The sequence below is a fragment of the Stenella coeruleoalba genome, assembly GCF_951394435.1.
Source record: "Stenella coeruleoalba genome assembly, chromosome: 21".
Lineage (NCBI taxonomy): Eukaryota > Metazoa > Chordata > Mammalia > Artiodactyla > Delphinidae > Stenella > Stenella coeruleoalba.
Genome location: NC_137167.1, coordinates 30,223,757 through 30,244,021, shown reverse-complemented (window position 1 = coordinate 30,244,021; position 20,265 = coordinate 30,223,757). Strand labels below are relative to the sequence as shown.

Sequence of the window (20,265 nt, the reverse complement as noted above, 5' to 3'; positions counted from 1 at the left end):
TACTTTGAAAATGTGCATGCCTAAAGGTACTTATAAATACACACACACACACACACCCCACTTATTCCCACGGTCTTCCTTTTATTTCTTTTGGAGGGGCTAAGCAAAATGTATCCTCATTACCCGAACGCTGTTTTCCTCTCTCAGCATATTTATGCATGATGCTGACAAGTAAACATATTTTAGGTCGTCTACAAATAGACCCTTCTGACCCTTATCTGGACAGCACCCTGGATATCATGGCAGCTCAGAGTGTGAACCACGCTTTGAGAGAGTTGGAGAAGCCCAAAAAGCTAGATGGGGAAGATGCCCATCATTGTAGTGTTTGTCTCAAGAAGGTGCCCGCCACCAAGAGGTTGACTTTGCACAGCACCCCAAGGTCCTGATCCTTGTGCTGAAGCAGTTCTTCGGATTTCACAGGTGACAAAATGGATAATGAAGTTCTGTATCCCGGGTGCTTCGACTTGCAACCATACATGTCGGAGCAGAAGGCAGGACCACTGCATTATGTGTTCTATGCGGTGCTGGTGCCCTCTGGGGGCAGTTATCACCGACAACCCTACTTCTGTTACGTCAAAGCTGGGGACGGCCAGCGGTATAAAATGGACGATACCAAGGTCACCGCCTGTGACGTGGCTTCTGCCCTGAGCCAAAGTGCCTATGTCCTCTTTTACGTCCAGAAGACCTCATTGGAAGGAGACGGTGGGGGACCGTCGCCGGGAGGGGCACTGACATCCCTGGGGCTGACCCCGCAGGCATGGATGCAGCCCACGGGGAACCTGGAAGAGACGCCAGCGTCAGAGTTCCTGGGAACACCTGGAGGAAACAGATGTTCAAGAAATCACCTTAGAGCAGTGGAGATGCCGCCGAAAACACAACCGACCTCAGCCTGAACCCAACCTCAGGAAGATCGAGTCTCCCCTGCCTGCCCACGCTGTCGTGATTCACCCGTCGAAATATGGAGATGGGATGAAAATGAAACTTCCTGAACAGGAAAACTGCCGGCTCAACAATCCAACCAGAGGCACCCCGCCTCAGGGACCAGTAAACATCGGCCACATCCCTTGTCTCAGAGGGAAGGACTTCCAAGAAGAAGAACGAGAAGAAGCTGAGGTCTCTGGATGCACTGCAGTAAGCTCTGCTGCACATCTGCAAACACACACGCCCAACACCCACAGTCACACACACACAAACCCAGTCGTGTATAGGAAATCGTGTTGCAGGTGTGAATAATCTAGTCTCGTGAAAGGACTGCGTGTCTGCAGTGTTCACAGGATGCGATATTCAGTGGCAACTTGTGCCTCCTTCTCAGGAGTGTGGTGTACGCCGCAAAGCTACTGGAGCAGGTGGGGTTGATTACTGGGTCTGAGGACTTTCCACTTGTTCTGCGTTTGAAGACTCATTTGTTGACGGGGTGCAGGATGTCTGAATTTTTGCACTATGGAATTCTTATGAATCAGTTGAATGACTTTCCAGTATTGCACTTGGAGTGCATTAGTCAGAGATGGAGAATGGTATTAGCGCCAATTTTTCTAGGGGATTCGGTGTTGCACATACTTGGCAGTTGTCAAAAGAAGTCTGGTGGTGTGGACATACTTACTCTGAATATTTGGGGTCGAGTATGGATAATGAGCTGTGTGGCATCACCTGGGTAGATGGAAGGTACCCCACCATCTCAAAAGTGACAGCACGTGTTTCTATTGAGCCCCAGATCAATGTTGTCTCACTAAACCCATCCTGTGTCCTGAAACCCTGTCCCCTGTATTTTCAGGTCCAAGAAAACCGAGCCCATCCCTAACAATTCCAATCCCAGATGGCTACGATGACAGACTCCTCTTCTTTAATCCTGTGATCAGAGGATTCCATAAAATAGAACATGTGTCAGGGCCTATTCAGACGCTTTGAAATGCCAGAAGTAAGGATCAGTGGTGTTTTGTTTTGTGAGAATCTGTAAGGAAGTGCTGGGACAGGACTGAGGTCATGAGATAAGGGAATATAAGGAATAAGGTCAGACCCGGATCACAAAGAGAAGGGTCATTCCAGAAGTTCCCGTAGGTGTGGGCACGGCCCCGAGTGTGCCGGCTCTGCTTTCCCGATATTTTAACAACCTTGTGCCTTCAACCAGCAGCTGCCCTTGACGTACAGGCTTCTGCGGAGTGAAGATGCTCTCCCCAAACAGTTGTTCTGTGTGGAACATGGTTTCCTCTTCCCGGGAAGCCCTCTTTACACAGCTCGGTGAAATAAGATAGAGAGTATGATCGTGGAAGGAACTCTTCATCCACTTAGATCAATTCAGAGGTTTTGGGACAAAATAACAAAGAGATTTCTGAGGTCTGGGAGGGCAGACATGCCTGTCTCTCTAGCCCCAGGTGGTTTCCATCTGCAGACATAGGTTGAGGGGCCTCAAAAGTGTAGGACTAGATAGATATCTTTGAGACTTCCCCATGACCTTGCCTGACCAGGGTCGTGACATTCTGGGAAACATGACCAGTGGAGCTGAAGATCAGAGCTGTGTCACCACCAGGGCCTGAAAGGGTAGATGGGGTTGAGGGACGTTGGAAGAAGTGGAGCTGAGTTGTGTGGAAAGAGCTGTGGAGAAAGGGGACACTCAGAGAGTGGGGCTGAGTCTCTGCCCACTTTCCGAGGGTGCAGACCTGAATCCCTGTGTTTACAGGGGCATAAAGAAGACCAGACACCAACACTTAGCTCCTTTAGCCACAGACTTTATTGTTTGAATAGTTGCAACTATTATTCTATACACAAATTTTAATTTCTTCCAAAGTCTACATTCTATATTGCTAGATCACTTTACTCTCCTTTTTATGCCACATTTTCATGAAGAGGTATTTCACCAAATCACAATTTGCCTGAATGTGTGTTAAAGGATTCTTTTAGAGGCTCCTTCTTCCACATACTCAAGTCATTTTTTTTCTGATGTAAAATCTAGCTATAGCTCCATTTTGATTTTTAGGATTGCTGCATCCTCAATGTGAGAATTTAATGTTGACTAAGAAATAAGTGACCACTGAAAATTTCCCTTCCTTCAGAACACTGAAGGTGTGATGTACAGTCTGAGCAAACATGTACCAGAGAGGTTGCTCTATGAATAAAGAATTTCTCATGACCTTACTTTGAATAACTTCTCCAGTATGAATTATTTATAAGTATGCTCTGGTGTTGCTCAGGAAACTTTCGTATTTCTCAAGAGTCTTCATCTTTGTTCTTGATTTAGTGTTTATTCTTTCACTGAGTTTCTTGTGCACATCAAACCTGGTGCTTGGCTGAATGTTTATTTACAGTTATTATAGTCTTAGTGGTTCTCCACTGGGAGTTGGCTCATGTTGACCATAATTATCAAAGAAGAACTAGGGGTTGGTTATCCTCTGCTCAAGCCCTCTGGGACAGGGGTCCCCAACCCCCAGACCATGGACCAGTACTGGTCTGTGGCCTGTTAGGAACTAGGCCGCACAGCAGGAGGTGAGCAGCGGGCAAGCAAGCAAAGGTTCATCTGCTGCCCCCCATAGCTTGCATCACCACCTGAACCATCCCCGTGGCCCCCCATCCGTGGAAAAATTGTCTTCCACAAAAGTGGTTCCTGGTGCCAGAAAGGCTGGGGACCACTGCTCTAGGGTCTTTAGAGTTGGGAGCTGTTGCTAAAAATACCCATATTGTATTTACAGAGTGAGTTCTGCTAAGTTACCTGAGGTCAGGCCAATGACTAAAGGCTTTGCCACGGAGACAGGGCACATATGGATCCACATCCACAGGTGATGCCTGTCTGGACTGAGGAGTGTGATGCCTGAACAAGTGTCCATATTGATTACAGACAGAGTTTCTTTACTGGGTGTGAACCTTGGTGTGGTTAAATGCTAAAGCTATGCTGGTGTTCCACCCACATTCCTCACATGTATGACACCATGTCATCTCAGGTCAGAACGTCTACTGAGAGCCCTCCTGACTTTCTCTCCAGTGCTGAGTTCCCTCATGTCGTCTAAGGGAAGAGTCGTGACTGAAGCATTTCCCACACCACTGACATTCATGGGGCTGCTCTCCAGTGTGGGTTCTCTCATGTCTTCTCAGGTTTGTACATTGACTGAAAGCATTCCCACACTGCTGACATTTATAGGGTTTCTCTCCTGTGTGGGTCCTTTTGTGCCGAGTCAATTCAGAACTGTGACTGAAGGCCTTCCCACACAGAAGACATATGTGTGGTTTCTCTCCAGTGTGGATTCTCTTGTGCTGACTAAGTCCAGAGCTCTGACTAAAGGCTTTCCCACACTGATGACATTCATAGTGCTTCTCTCTGGAATGGATTTTCTTATGTTTTCTAAGGTAAGAGATTTGATTAAAAGTTTTCTCACATAGATGGCATTTATATGGCTTCTCTCCTGTGTGAATTTTCTCATGTTCTTTCAGGTAGGAACTTTGACTGAAGACTTTCCCACACACATGACATTTATATGGTTTCTCTCCAGTGTGGATCCGCTTGTGATTTCTAAGGTTAGAACTTTGAAAAAAGCCACTTCCACAGAGATGACATTTATATGGTTTCTCTCCAGTATGAATCATCTTGTGTCGTCTGAGGCTAGAGGAATTACTAAAGGCTTTCCCACAGAAAGGACATTCACATGATTTACCTCTAGTGTGAATGTGACCCTGTCCGTCAAGGAATGACCCTTGACTAAGTGAATTTCCACACTGTTTGCTGACATTACGTTTCCTTCTTAAGTGAATTGATAAATGTTTAGGTGAAGATCTAGGAGTAAATTCATCACTCAAATCAGTCCATCCAACAGGATCCCATTGCGTGTGAGAAACCTGTTATGGGAAGGAGATATGAGGCTGTTACTGGTTCACCCACATCCATGCAGACACTCATGCCTCTATATTTACACCCTAGAGCATCAGTTGTTAATAGTCTCCTGTTAAAATGTTTCCAGTGTCAGTTGCATACAAATGTTGTGTTACTCCCCTGCAGGCACAAACATTCTCTTTTATTGTTTTCCAACCCAGATATCAGATTAATTTGGAAGATTTCAGTGTGTTTTAGAGACTATGAGATGAGCAATGTTAGTGCAACTGACTTTTTTTCTTAGGTTTCATGCTGCGGTTTTGAGCTCATATTAATTTCTTAACTGATTTTAGCCTATCCAAAAATTTTCCCAGAAAGAACTCAATTCAGCTTAATTACATACCAGCAATTGTGCTCAATTACCAACTTACCTCACTGCCAGGTCCTTCATTTGGATGACTGGTGTTCCACCCATGAAACTTACCATTGGCATGGTGGCAGATATGTGCTTCCTGTAGACACTTTGCGTGAATATCATTTCTTGTTGTCTAAGCGGACTTTCACCATCTAAAGAAATGGAAAAAATATAGATTTTAGAATGGCATTAGGGAAATAGAAATGTAAACAAACATCAAGGTCCATGTGAGTATCTTTCAAAAGTTGGCACTTAGTTGGAGAAACAATGTATAATAAAGAAGTACTCAAGGTAGTAGAAATATTTTAAAAGTCATTGTCTATTAGAAAAAAACACGATTAAAATGTAAAAATGTAATGTGGTGGAAAGACATTGGGTCAGCAAATGATGGTAAACACATTAAATGGGGCGATCAGGACAAGAATCACTATGTGAAAGTTTAACTGCAGTGAGTCCACAAGCACACTTTTCCCTAAAGAATTGAAAATGGCAGGAAGTAATATGAATTGTGATTGGTAGATGCAAAGAATGATAACAACATGAAGAATTTCAGCCCAATGTCCTCACTTCCAGTTTAGAACATATTGCTCACTTCATAAAACTTTCATTTGGTGTTTCCAAGGACTTAACACACTGACTGAAACTCTTTTTCAGTGAAGCACAGGCCCCTGATTCTTACCTGGACTCTGGCCTTGGAGGCATCCTGTTGCTTCACTCCACAGCTCTTTTCCTTGTTCGAGCTGGGAAATCACATCTGATTTGCTGATCTGATACCCTGTTTGATACGAAAAAGAAAAAAAGTGTTGGATTTTGAGTCTGGGCTAATTACCCTTTGCTGTGCTCAAGTCCAGGGTAAGGGAAAGAGGAAAATACAGAGATAATTGAAGGTCAGTGCAGGCAACAACGTCTTCAACAGACAAAACAGTGAAGGTCCTTCAGCAGACCAGGAGGAAATCCAGAGCAGCAGCAAACACAGTGAGACCCTCTAGTGTCTGATGCCTGTGCACAAGTTCAAAGAGAGATTACAGAATCCTCAGTGTTTTCCAAATGGGAAAGATTGAAGGACTCTACAGTGGGCTGAATATTACTTTCAAACAGTAGCCAGTAAGGATACGCCTTACAGGAATCATCAAAATTATGTCATATACATGACTCTGGTCTCAAGCCTTCATGGAGTGACTAGAACAGAAGAATCATTTTAAAAATATTTGATCCATTTACTTATGCATTAAAATATCCATTGAATCCCCAGTTCTGTTCTGAGTGTAAACACTGAGTAGCCACAGAGATATGAAATGTGGCCAAGATTACTTTCCAGTGCAGTAATGAAAAGTGCCGTGAAAAGAAACGTCTTCGTTTTAAGTAGTTATGAGGACTATCAAAGAAGCAGGAAGGACTTGGAGTGGGACACGGGGAAGCTGATCTAAATGCCTGTTCGGTGAGTGAATGAATGCAGTGAACACACGTGCACGTACATCCGTGTTGACAGACTCACCTACGGAGACCAGGTGGGTGATATTTTCCAGCATCACGTTTCTGAACAGGGTTTTCTGGGATGTGTCCAGCAGGGCCCACTCTTCCTGGGTGAAGTTGATCGCTACATCTTCAAACGTCACTGATTCCTAAAACATCAGGGATGTTCTGGTTTAGACAGAGCAGTCCCTACCACTGTCCAGGGTGGGAGGGTTGAGATGAGGAGGTGATGGGGTCTGGGTGGATAAAGGATCACGCTCTGTGTGGGGTTCCCCTTGGTTCTCTGCCAGCGCTGAGCTGGTGTCTGCCTTTCAGGTACATTCACAGAAACCTACACACTCTGACATCATGAAGCTTTATTTCACAGAAATATCACTTGAAGTGTGTTATAATACAACAGTGAAGTTTTTCAATAACCTGGAAATTAGGACTTCCATACAGTTGATAGTGAAATATTCACTTGCGTATTCATAACTCAATCTCTCTTCCCTATTAATTTCAAGGAACTCTACAGATTCATGACAAGACAAACAATAACCATGATGGGCTACCTTGAAAACATGACTATTGGTTTAAATTATGTCACTAGAGGAACCTTTGACTCTCCAGATAGAAACTGCTTTCATTACTTCTTATGAGTGTTGAATCATCCAATATATTATTGTATGAGGGGTTTGCTGTCTAGCAAACCTGGGTTAAATACAAAACATTATTCTGCTAATCATGCCAATGTCACAGAACCATGAAGGGATCCTTCATGTTCCTCAGAACTGAACAACATTCATACAGAACTTGGTACCAGTACGTGCTCTCTTTCTCAACACTACAGGTCGCAGGTGTTCATAACAAACTCTGAGGTCAGATGGTTCAGAAGCATAAGCCGGGGACTCAGGTGGCTGGAGTGAAGGACAGACCTAGCCTGACCATCACTGCACAGCATAAGGATTCCCATTCTTGATCTTCTCAGGGACCTTGACCTTAGTTATCACTGTTTCTCTTGTAATCTAGTCTCATCTCCATGCTGAGGGATGAAAGAAGCCTAGTGATTGGTTTTTCTCCAATTTTTCAAAAATCTATTAGAGAACCTAATTTTATTCTACCTACTGTACTGTTTCTCCTTTCTGTGCAGCACAGTTAAGAAAATACTCCTCCCTACACATTCCTCCCAGTTATCGAATATGAATAAAAGCTTAATTACTAAGAGGTGGAAGGTGTGAATGAGGGAACGATTGCTAATGGCACTTGGGGTGTAGCTTCAGGAGAAGGAGGCGTCGCTACTCACCAGAGGCTCCATTGTCAACAACTCAGTCGCCAGGAGTCTTTCTCGGAATTTCACTCACAGCCAATCCAAGCACTGAACACGCAAATCTGAGGATGGAGAAGAAGCCATGAGACTCCAGTCCTGTGCACAACTTCCAGACCCACCTGAAATGGAGCCCTGCACCTCCACCTGGCTGTGACCCCAGCCCAGCAAACGGAAACCAGTGGTGCATCCTAAGAACACGGTGCAGTCTCTTCTCTCCCAGATCCCATGTAAGAAGCTAGAGCTGTGGTTGCTAAGACAGAAAGTCAAAGTTCAGAGAGTTTGCAAATAAGAATGTGCTAAGCATTGACTTTGTGTGTTCAGCAGCCTAGGGCATCCAGAAGCATTCAGTGTCCTCCTTGATTCAAACCCTCGGGAACCCTGACTCATGCCGGAGTACAGTTTGGTTTCCTCCTGTAGGAAACACTGGAAATCCCCAGATCATTCTTTTCCCTTATGCACCCACAGTGGTCCTCCAACACCCCTGGCAGCCCGCTGGAACCTCACTGCCTTCCAGCTCTCCCTCAACCCTGACTTTTAGTTCTGTCCCCCATCTACGTGGATATTAATCAGCCGAGGACCTATTTCAGGATGCGGTTAAACCAAGGGCTTATTCCACTTGGAGGAACCGTGGCACCCACCCTTCCGGTCTCGTCCTTAACATCCGCTGCTCCAGAAGGAAGCAGGGGTACACGAGTCATAGTGTTCCGGTCGTGGACTGTCTCAACCCTCTGTGTCAAGGTTGCTCAGAAATATAAAATGACTGAGGTTTTGGAGGAAATTGGTTTATTTACCAATTTACAAGTGACACACAAAGGTTCCAAAAACTTGAGTATATGACAGAGTTACACATCTAGAAGAAGGATCAGCTGTCATTTAATTTTGCTCAGCCTGTGTCCTGTGCTCAAATTCCTTTAGGGTAACAAAGATCACCTAGATTTTACCTGTAATACGACCTCTAATATTAGTTATCAGAAGAAGCTCCCTGTTATTTCTCTCTTCATGTTTATCACCCAGATATAGGGGAAACCTCTCCATATAGCCACACTCAATCCCCTCATTACATCCTATCTTGAAACAGAAATCTCTTCTAAAGATATTTGCTCTCAAGTTCCTTCTCTCCTGTCCTCCCTCCACAATCAAAGTGAAAGTGCATTTTTCTATCGAAAAAAAGAGAAGCCCTGGATTAATGCCAGCATCTGCTAACTGTGGATAAACACACTCAAGAAAAAGCGTTTAGTGATTGTATTATCCACAGCACCTAGGAAAATGCAAGGCGGGAGGGACTATCTAGGAAAACCAATCAAGACTTGGCCATGGGTTATACCTTTGGTTTTGACTTCAAGACAAATTTCAGAGGGAAATGAAACTTTCTCTTTCACTCTTAGAATATTTCTTCTATTGATAATAGGAATACGTAAATCCCTATGATATCCAGGGAAACCCCAGGCATATGCAAAAGAGCCGCCTTGCATCTAGAAGGTGGAACCTAGGCGACCCTGGCCATGTCCAGATTACAAGTTATAGGAATCAAAGGAGGTTAACATCTGTTAATTTAGGGGAAGAATTAAATATCTCAAGAGATTTATTTTACCTTGAGATAATTATTTCAACATAAAAATCTATCCCAAGACACATAAGAAATGAAATGAAAATCACTTGATGAAACCCATAAAAGGAAATTAATCCAGAGAAGCAGAAAATGAAGTATTTAGAAACAAATTAGTAAAAATATCAGATGTAGATCAACAGCCAATAGAACTTTCCAAGATGAAGAACATGCTCTACATATGCAATGTATGATACAGAAACTGCCACACACATGTGGTGACAGAACACTTGGAAATCTGGCTGGCACTACCAAGGATATGAAGTTTAGCTATTTAATTTCATTAATTTAAATGTTCATGCAGCTGGTCGTCACTGTATTGGGAGAGCACAAGTTTAGGATCTTAGGTTAGGCAGATGAAATAACTAAATAGATTCAAGACAACTGTGTTGGAGTGGGAAAAAGGGACATGTACAGTCAAGAGTAGGAAATGATGGTGGCAAAATACATGTTGACACAATATGATTCAGAGACTACAAGAAGCTACTTTGATAGGACAATTGTCTAGAGACAGATAGGACTTAACAACGTTTTCATGGGATGAAACAAACTCACATCTCACAGTTTGTAGGACTCACCAAAACCCCAGTTGCAGGAGCTGGTGAAGCCAGATAGATTCTGAGCTAAGTTCCACAGCAAGCAGCCAATTTCTCTTCCTCCAAAGCCCCAAACTGTCCAGCTTCTTCTTCTCTGGACAAATGCATCCCTTTGCCTGTCTGACTTTCCTTTATACCTGGATAACAGTTTATAACCCAATCTGGGCTACATTCCAGGATCCACCCTCTCAGAAGGTTACCGACCCTAATAGGTTTCAGTCTGTGAGCCACACCCTGTTCAATTTGATTGGATTTTCCAGACTAATCGGAAATTGTAATCCTCACACAGTGTTGGAGAGCAAAGATGTAAGGTCATGTCCAGGGATAGTGAGAAGATCCATTCATTCCCTTCTTCATCCGTAAACACTGTCGAGTGCATTCTCTATACTGGGAACCATTCTATGTCTTCAAAATAACGGGGCATCAGACACACTGGGAATCTGTGGAAATGAAGCTGGGATTCCCTGGGAGAAATCTGGAATTAAAAATAAAATGCAAGATGAGGAACTGTGAAAACGTGAAATAATGAGGTGGCAAAATAAGATACATTGCTGGGATGCAGAACATGACTCTTAAGGCACTGGCCACATAGTACTTTGAAGAACATGTTAAGAATCTATTAACTATGCAAAGAAAAAGGGAAGACAATCTTATACTTTAGTTCTTGGTTAGTGGGGAAATCCATACAAATGTTCCTGCATAGTAAACTACTGTAAATAATTTTCCTTCCATGTCATTCGGAATCTATTTATACATTTTAGTGGAAATCTTACGGTTGTGGAGATGGCTGTTTAAGCTTAAAATTCCTGGTTCCTAAATGGAAAAATTAAACCAGGGGACATGGTGAGTATTTCATTGTATCCGAGGACATTTTGCTTGTATCATACAATGCCTGGCAATCCTATTATCTCATGTATTTCAATTCCATCTCCCATACACATTAAAGAGTATTTCACCTGAAACAAATATATTAAGGTAAATGAACTATACTTCAATTTTTTAAAAAAAAATATTTTAAACCTTCGCCATTACCCCTCAATCTCCAAGGACTCATCCTTTTCTCTTACAGTCATCAGATTATGTGTAACCTATTTCCCAAATGAAACTGATATTTTGGATGTAGATACTGTCCACCACAAGATTTAAAGTACTCTGTTACTGTCATTCACTACTTACGCCATCTTCCACCTAAAAGGAAGGGAATTGCCTTTCCTCTCAGCTCGGAAATTTACTTCTACCTTCGTGTTCTTTCCTATTCTCTCCTGCCACGTCAGAATGTATGTTATAATTTAAATTGAATTCACTTTATTTTTCACATTGGTTGATTTAAAATATTATAATAGTTTCTGTAAGGTCGGATCTTAACAAACGGCACCGCGAAACAGAGGAAAGCTTCAAGTGAGCTTTATTAGGGAGCGCTCCCGGGCGAGGTTCACTGGTCCGAGAGAAAGGGGGCCAGAGAAGTCGCACCCGGGCGAGGGTTGGGCAAGATTTTATAGGGGAAGACGGGAAAGGGGTGTGGTGAATCTGGGAGGGCGGAGGGTATTCCTTATTTGGTGGTCTTTTCGGGTATCCTGGGGGACCGTTAGCCCTGCCCCTCGAAAGGCGGGAAGGCTGGGCTGGGTTCAAAGTCCCCAGGTCAGTTCCTGGAACTGGGTGGTCTGGAGAATTCGGTCTGTTACAACCTGTGAATCTGATTGTGTTCCCCTTCCTCGGGCCAGTTGGCCTTACATCCCGACATCTTTGGTGTAATGGGGCGGCGTTCTGATCTCTGGCTACTTCATGCTCAATGGGGGCATCAAAAGGGGAGTCGGGCGACCAGAGGTCCGAGGCTTAGGGGCGACCAGTGGGGGGTTCTGTAGGAAGCAAGGTGTAAGGACCGAGGAGCATTTGGGTTGTGGCCACCCGAGAGACTTCCTCCATGCGCCTGCGAAGGAACCTAAGAAAACAGGGAGCAAGCATGAACAAGATACAGATGAGAATTAAGGGGCCTAAGATTGGTGTTAGCCAGGTATAGAGGGTGGATCGCCACCAGTCGGGAATTGGGGAGGCGGACTGTTGGTGTTTGCGTTGGAGTTCTTCTCTTAAGCGATGGAGGGCTTTTACGTTTCGATGAGTCCTGTTTCATTGATGTAATAGCAGCATTACTCCTGTAGGAAGAGGCAGGTACCTCCTTTGTCGGCCGTCAGGAGATCCAGGCGTCGTCGATTCTGGAGAGCGACTTGGGCTATGGAGGTGATTTGGTGCTGGAGAGAGGAGATGGAGCCGGCGGAGGCTTCAATGGCTAGCTGGAGTTTATGTTCTAAGTTGTGGGATGTTGAAACACTATGTGTTAGAGCTTCCCCCCACCCCGCCCCCGAGGCCTGCAGCGACCAGGGAGGAGGCGAGAGAGATGCCTGCGACCAGAGGAAGAAAGATAGCTCTTTTCCGTCGGGTAAAGGGCGGCGTGATTAGCGAGGAAAATTCGGCTTGGCTATACAGTGCGAGTTGTGGGACGAGAGTAACGGGGATACATGGGAAGGGGGAGGAAGAATTGATCTCTTTTGTGAGGGAACCATTGCACCACAAAAACATGCCTGGTGGTGCTTCAATTGATGTGCTTACCGTGAGGGATGAGTTGCAAAGAAACCCAGTATCAGCTAGATTTGGGCGGCTGCCGTAACAGATGGTGAGATTTTTTGAATCAAGGAATATGGGGACTTTTAACGGGGAAAAAGGTGGGTTTGGGGAGGTGTGGGAAGTAGAATTGAAGGGCTGGTCGAGTGGGACAGCAGCCAAGGGTGGCCGGCCAAGCGAGGCACATAGAAAGCAGTCGGAGATGTTACCTATTCCTGTGTGGTTGAGTATCTGTACTGCTTGACGGACGAGGGTCAACAAAGAAAAAGGATCCTCTTTGTGTTCGGGGTGAGGTAGTTGGTGTCTTAGGGCTTGTTCTGTTTCCTGGATGGCAGTGGCTTGTTCGCTCAACTGTTGGATAACTTTGGGAATCAAACTGATATATGAGCGAAAGACCCCGATAGAGCCCACGGGGTAGGCATCAGTTGCCCATCGGTAGATTTTTCCTTGTACCCCTTTTACCCACCTTGTGTCCCAGGGATCTTTGATGTTGATGAATAATTGACCCTTGCCATTTGTGGTGAGCAGGTGGGATTGTCGGAGCGAGCTCCTGGTACCTAGTTTTGCCACATGGATGTTACATGAGTGATAGGGGCACCCCCCATAGGTCTTATTCCACCATTGACAGTAGTCTCGGGTCTGATCGTAAGTGAAGCAGACAGCGGGGGTGGACCATCCCAGGGGAACACCTTCTGTGTTAGAGATGGGGATCTGGACTGTTACCAAGGCCTGGCACCCTTCTGGTTGGCAGTCTCCCGTGCCCAGGACTCGGGTGTGGGTCCGACCTTTAGCTTGCCATGTCCCGTGGACATGGAAGCACCATAGGGACATCTGATGAGTCCTGGGTGGCAGGAGGAGCAGCAGGAGGAGAGACAGGGTGACGGACAAGCCGTAGTCTTGTAGACTCCGGTCTGGAGTGGGAAGGATGGTTTGCCATCAATACCCATGACCGAGATCTGGGAAGGAGAAACTGGCCCGGAATAAGTAGGCAGGACCGAATAGGTAGGGCCGTCCAAGTCTCTGGAGTTGGGGCCATTTTAAGGCGGGAAACATGGTGCCAGGAGGGGTGTCCCAAGAGTTTAGCGGCCGTGGGAGTGGTGAGGATCACCGTATGTGGGCCTGTCCACCGTGGCTTGAGAGATTGAGGGTGTAATTCTTTGAGGAGGATGCTATCGCCAGGTTGTAGAGGGAGAGAGGAAGTTTCAGAGACAGTCACTGTCAATAGATGACGGTCAGCGTGTTCGCGGAGAAGACGGCGAAGCAGGGAGAGGTAGGGAAGGTAGGAGGCTAGGGGTGGACTCTGGGTTGGTAGGTCGTGAAGGAGGAAAGGGCAGCCGTAAAGTAGTTCAAATGGACTGAGGCCAGTAGGAGTCCGAGGTGAGGCTCGGATTCGGGTAAGGGCTAGAGGAAGCAGGTCGGGCCATGAGACACGGACCTCAAGGGACAGTTTGGTGAGGTGGTCTTTTAAGATCCCATTGGCGCGTTCAACCTTACCAGATGATTGGAGATGGTAGGGGATGTGGAGTTTCCAGGTGATCTGGAGAGCCTCTGATACCTGTTGAACCACCTGAGAGACAAAGGCGGGTCCGTTTTCCTACTGAATGGAGACCGGCAGACCAAATCGGGGGATGATGTGTTGAAACAGGATGGTGGCGACTGTGTCTGACGTTTCTCGATCCTCGATCCAACCTGAAAAGGTGTCAATGAGAGTGAGCAGATATCGGAAGCGTTTGCAGCGGGGCATATGGGTAAAGTCGATCTGCCAGTCTTCACCAGGCCTATGTCCACGCATCTGGTGTGTAGGAATTCGGGGCCGTAGGCCTCCTTGTGGGGAGACGGATGCACAGGTTTGGCAGGCCATGTGAGTCTTTGAGATGGCCTCTCTAAGTCCTGGCAGATGAAAGAGGGGGTCCAAAAAAAGGAACATTGCTTTTGGACCAATGTGTAAGGATTTATGGTTGTCTGATAGGAGGCTGGCTGCTTGGGCCAGAGGTAGGGCAATTTTGTTGTCTATAAAAATCCATCCTTTGTTGTCTTTGTGTCCCCCTTTGGATAGTAAGGCAGTTCCTCGTGCGGGGTATATGTGGGTTGGGTAGGACTAGTAAAAAATAGGAGTGAGCTGGAGGATCCCCTTTTGTAAGCTCTCGGGCCACGGAATCGGCCTTCGAGTTACCTTGTGCTATTGGGTTGGATGGGAGTTGATGACCCCTGCAATGGATAATTGCTACTTCTTTAGGAAGCTGGAGGGCCTCCAGGAGTTTTGCAATGAGGGAAGCGTTGACCACTGGGGATCCCTTAGTGGTCAGAAATCCGCGTTCCCTCCATAGTGCTGAGTGGCTGTGTGCAATGACAAAGGCATATTTAGAGTCTGTGTAGATGTTAACCCTTTGGTCTTTGGAAAGGTTAAGGGCTCGTGTAAGTGCGATTAGTTCAGCCTTTTGGGAGGTCGTTCCTTCTGGGAGGCTGTTAGCCTCGATAATAGTTGAGATAGTTACCACCGCGTAGGCTGCCCGTCGGCGCCCGTCAGGACCGAGTATCGAACTACCGTCCACAAAGAGAGTGCGGTCCGGATTTGAAAGAGGGGTGTCAGAGAGTCCCTCTCTTGGTTTGAAGGCTTCTATGACATGAGGGCAGGAATGGGATGGAAAACCACCGGTGCCAGAGATAGGCAAGAGGGAGGCCGGGTTTAGGCCAGGGGAGAGGTCGAGGGAGATAGCAGGGTTTTCAATGAACAGTAGGTGGAACTCCTGGATGCGGGAGGGGCCCAGGAGGGAGAGAGACTTGTGGCCTAGGAGGTTGACCAGCCGGTGGGAGGAAAACACGGTTAGTGGGTGGGCCAGGGTCAGTTTGAGTGTTTGGTCAGTTCGGCTGCCGCTGCTAGGGCCCAAAGGCATGGCTGCCATCCCCGAATGGTTGGGTCTAGCTGTTTGGAGAGGTATGCCACGGGGCGGTAGGAAGGCCCTACAGGCTGGGCAAGGAGCCCAGTGGCTATTCCGGCCCGTTCATCCACAAAAAGGTGAAAAGGTCGGTTTGGGTTGGGCAGAGAAAGGGGAGGAGAAGATATCAGAGCGTTACGGAGGGTGAGAAAGGCCTGTCGAACGGCGGAAGGAGAGGTGAGGGGTCCTTGAGGGGTTTCTTTAGCGGCTAGATATAAGGGTTTAGTGAGGAGAGCAAAGTTAGGGATCCAGTGTCGGAAAAATCCTATAAGGCCCAAAAAGGAGAGAATTTGTTCCGCTGTTTCCGAAGGCTGGAGTTCATGGATAATCCAGGTGCGATCGGCTGTTAGACCTTTTGTGGTAGGGGTAAGGTGGAGCCCCAGGTAGGTTACAGAAGATACAGATAACTGAGCCTTGGCTGGGGAGACCCGATAACCACGAGAGCCAAGGTAATTGAGGAGACCTGCAGTGTGTTGTCTTGAGAGGCTGAGAGATGGGCTACGAAGGAGGAGGTCATCTACATATTGAAGGAGTGTGCTGGGGGTAAGGGAGCAGGAAGTGAGGTCCCATGCCAGCGCCTGACCGAAGAGGTGAGGACTGTCGCGGAAGCCCTGGGGAAGAACTGTCCAGGTGAGCTGACTGGAAGTATGAGTATCCGGATCCGTCCAGGTAAAGGCGAAGAGGAAATAGGAGTCGGGATGTAGGGGGATAGTGAAAAAGGCATCTTTGAGATCCAGAACCGTAAAGTGGGTTGTGGATGGGGGGATATGGGAGAGCAAGGGGTATGGGTTTGGTACTACTGGGTGGAGAGGAATTATGGCCTCATTGATTAGTCGGAGGTCTGGACCAGGCGATAATCCCCAGAGGCCTTGCGGGCAGGCAGGATGGGGGTGTTGCAGAGAGAGTCAGTGGGGATAAGGAGTCCCTGGTTTAGGAGTCTGGTGATAATAGGTTGTAGGCCCCTAAGGTGAGTCTCAGAGATGGGAAATTGGGGCCTTGATGGAAATTTGGAGGGGTCCTTTAGGTGGATGAGGGCGGGAAAATGGTGTGTTGCTATTATGGGCTTAGAAGTATCCCAGACTTGGGGATTGATTGGGTTCGGTGTGATTGGAAGAGGGGGATAGGAGGGGGAGGGTTCTAGAGACAGGCCGAGGAGAGGAAGCAGGAGTTGGGAGAAGGGGACCTTAGGGTCAAGTTTAACCAGCTGGAGGGAGGCCCCTAAGTGGAAAAGGACATCTCGGCCTAGCAAGGGAACTGGGCAGGATGGTATGACTAAGAAGGAATGAGTAAAAGGAAGTCCTTCAATATGACATGGGAGTGGACCGGTCTGGAGCGGCAAGGATGGTTTGCCATCAATACCCATGACCGAGATCTGGGAAGGAGAAACTGGCCCGGAATAAGTAGGCAGGACCGAATAGGTAGCCCCCGTGTCCACCAGAAATGAGATGGACTTACCCGCTACCTGTAGCGTTACCCTGGGCTCGGCGAGGGTGATGGGGGTCTTCGAGTCTGGGCGCCGTCAGTCGTCAGCCAATCCCAGCAGTTCGAGTGGGTCGGCCTGCCCCCCGTGTGGAGACGCTGAGGGAGGGCCAGTCGTAGGGCAGTCACTCTTCCAGTGGCCCATTAGCCCGCAGCTGGGACAGGGCTTAGAAGGAGGTCGGGGATTGGGACATTGGCGAGCCCAGTGGCCTTCTTTTCCGCATTTGAAGCAGGCCCCTGGCGGGGTTGCCTTTTGCGGACCCCGTGGATGCTGTGATCCATGGGAGATGGCCGGCCTTAGGGCGGCTACAAGAGCTTGGGTTTGGAGGGCCACCTTCTGGTGCATCCGAGCCTGTCGGCTGGATTCTGCCAAATCCTCACGGCCATTATAGACTTTAAAGGCCATCTTTACCAGATCTCAAATAGGGGTTTGAGGGCCGTCTTCTGCCCGTTTTAATTTCTTTTGGATGTCCGGGGCTGATTGGGTGATGAAATGGGTGGCCAGGACCGCTGCCCCTGCCGGGGTGTCGGGATCCAGCCGGGTGTAGAGAGTTAAGGCCTCTGTAAGGCGATTGAGAAAGATAGCTAGATTTTCATTAGGTTCTTGGGCTATCTCTTTTAGTTTTTTCAAAATTGACTACCTTATGAGCGGCAGCCTGCATGCCAGCCAGGAGGCATTGGATCATGAGGTCGCGTTTACGGTGGCCATCTTGGCCATCCTGAGAAGTCCAGCCTGGATCGGTGCCAGGTACGGCAGTCGCTCCGACAGGCATGGAGTTGTCGGGAAGGTGAACCTGATCTGCATGGTTTCGGGCAGCAGTTTGAATTCTTTCCCTCTCGTCAGGGGTCAGAGTAGAAGATAGGATCACAAAGATATCGTGCCAGGTTAGATCGTAAGCTTGAGAGAGATAGCGAAATTCTTTGATGTAGCGGGAAGAGTCGGCAGAAAAGGAGCCTAATCGCTTTTCTATCAGAGAGATCTTGGAGAGAAAAGGGAACATGAACTCTAACTAATCCTTCCGCTCCTGCTACCTCCGTCAGAGGGCAGAAAAGATTTGAATCTTGGGAGTCGTGAGAGCCTGTATGTTCACTAATTGGCGAAGCAAGGGGCGTGGGAGGAGAAACCGTTGAGGGAGGCGGGGGAGCGGTTGGAGGGGCCGGAGCACGTTCGGGAGGAGGAGAGACCGCTTCAGGGTAGGGTGGAGGTTGGAGAGGAGCTCTGGAGCGGGGAGAGGCGAGAGATTCGGGTGGGTCGGCTAGTGGAGAGGGGTCATCGTCAAAGTAAATTAAGGGCTTGAATGTAGGAGATGTCTGTTTGGCAAGAAGGATCTGGGAAGTGGAACAATCGACGCCGAGGGAAGGGCGGGAGCGCAAATACCAGAAGGCCTGAACATAGGGGACCTCAGACCATTTGCCCGTCCTGCGGCAGTAATTATCTAGATCACGGAGGATGTTAAAATCGAAAGTCCCTTCAGGAGGCCATTTGGATTGATTGTCTAGAGGATATTGTGGCCAGGCCACAGTGGAATAGAAAAGAAGCCGTCGGCGACGGAGATCTTGGGAGAAGCCGAGGGCTGTAAAATTGGCTAGGAGGCACCCCAGGGGCATCTTAGAATCTGGTTTCGATTGTGAGGTTCCCATGACCCCAGTCTGTCCCTGAGTGAATGGAGAGGGAGAGAGGCGTCCCTGGTCTCAGTCTCCAATTCACGGCAGGTCGGAGGGCGGTCAGGCGGTTGGGACGTCTCCACAGTTGCCGGAGGCCCGGAGAGAGGACGGAGGAGTCCCTGACGCGGCCGCGATTAAGGACAGGGAGTCCGGTGGGCAGGGACTCTGAGGGTCGGAGGGAACAAGGGAGGGGACTTACCCCGTTTTCTGCCGGATCGCGAAACGGGCGAGGTTCACTGGCCCGAGAGAAAGGGGTCAGAGAAGTCGCACCCGGGCGAGGGTTGGGCAAGATTTTATAGGGGAAGACGGGAAAGGGGTGTGGTGAATCTGGGAGGGCGCAGGGTATTCCTTATTTGGTGATCTTTTCGGGTATCGTGGGGGACGTTAGTCCCGCCCCTCGAAAGGCGGGAAGGCTGGGCTGGGTTCAAAGTCCCCAGGTCAGTTTCCGGAACTGGGTGGTCCGGAATGTCTCCAGGGCAGTTCCTGGAACTGGGTGGTCCGGAGAATTTCGGTCTGATGCAACCTGTGAATCTGATTGTGTTCCCCTGCCTCGGGCCAATTGGCCTTACAGTTTCAGGTGTACAACATAGTGACTTAATTATTTTAAACATTATACTTCATGACATATATACTTCATTTAAAGTTATAATGAAATATTTCCCGTGTGGTACAATTTATTTTTGTAGCTATGTTTTTTTTATTTTTATACATAGTAGTTAGTATCCCTTAATCTCATGTTTTTAATTTCCTCTCCCCCTTCCCTCTCCCCTTTGGTAAACACTAGTTTGTTCTCTATATCTGTGAGTCTGTCTCTGGTTTCTTATTTCATTTTGTTTTTCAGATTTCACATACAAGTGATAACGTGCAGTATTTGTCTTTTTTTGTTTGTCGTATTTTTCTAATCATAAGACCCTCCAAGTCCATCCATGTTGTCACAAATGGCAAAATTTCATTCTTTTTATGGTAGGGTAATATTCCTTTGTATATATACAACACTTGTTATTTATCCATTCATCTGCTGATGGACACGCAAGTTGTTTCCATATCTTAGCTATTGTAAATAATGCAGCTGTGAACATTGGGGTGTATATATCTTTTCAAAATAGTGTTTTCGTTTTCTTGAGATGTATACCCGGGAATGGAATTGTTGGATCATATAGTAGTTCTATTTTTTAGTTCTTTTAGGAACCTCCATACTCTTTTCCATAGTACTAGGCCAATTTGTATTCCCACCAACAGTGTCCTAGGATTCCCTTTGCTCCGTATCCTGGACAACCTTTTCTGGCTGAAGAATTTTTTATGAGGGCATTCAGACAAGTGTGAGGTCATAGCTCACTGTGGGTTTGATATGCATGTCTCTAATGATTAACGATGTTGAGCA

The 20,265-nt window shown here is 47.2% G+C and overlaps 1 protein-coding gene and 1 long non-coding RNA gene across 7 annotated transcripts in view; one reads left to right on the top strand and one right to left on the bottom strand.

The window, feature by feature from the left end:
- Positions 1–20,265, top strand: part of LOC307179751 — a 147,788-nt gene that overhangs the window by 61,361 nt on the left and 66,162 nt on the right. The gene's annotated exons all lie outside the window — the stretch shown is intronic.
- Positions 525–19,102, bottom strand: LOC307179810 (zinc finger protein 705A-like). 6 transcript variants are annotated; one of them, XM_079909462.1, is made up of 8 exons: positions 19,084–19,102; positions 14,299–14,493; positions 10,171–10,663; positions 7,963–8,048; positions 6,703–6,829; positions 5,887–5,982; positions 5,277–5,359; positions 525–816 (listed from the first exon to the last, which is right to left on the bottom strand). In XM_079909462.1, exons 4-8 carry the CDS (start codon positions 7,972–7,974, stop codon positions 619–621), a joined length of 516 nt encoding a protein of 171 aa, XP_079765588.1. In that variant the 5' UTR covers positions 7,975–8,048; positions 10,171–10,663; positions 14,299–14,493; positions 19,084–19,102; the 3' UTR covers positions 525–618. The 6 variants fall into 6 exon arrangements, with proteins under 6 accessions (XP_079765588.1, XP_079765589.1, XP_079765590.1 ...); XM_079909463.1 differs by lacking the exon at positions 525–816 and adding an exon at positions 1,518–4,818; XM_079909464.1 differs by lacking the exon at positions 525–816 and adding an exon at positions 1,518–4,818 and having other exon boundaries at positions 10,474–10,663.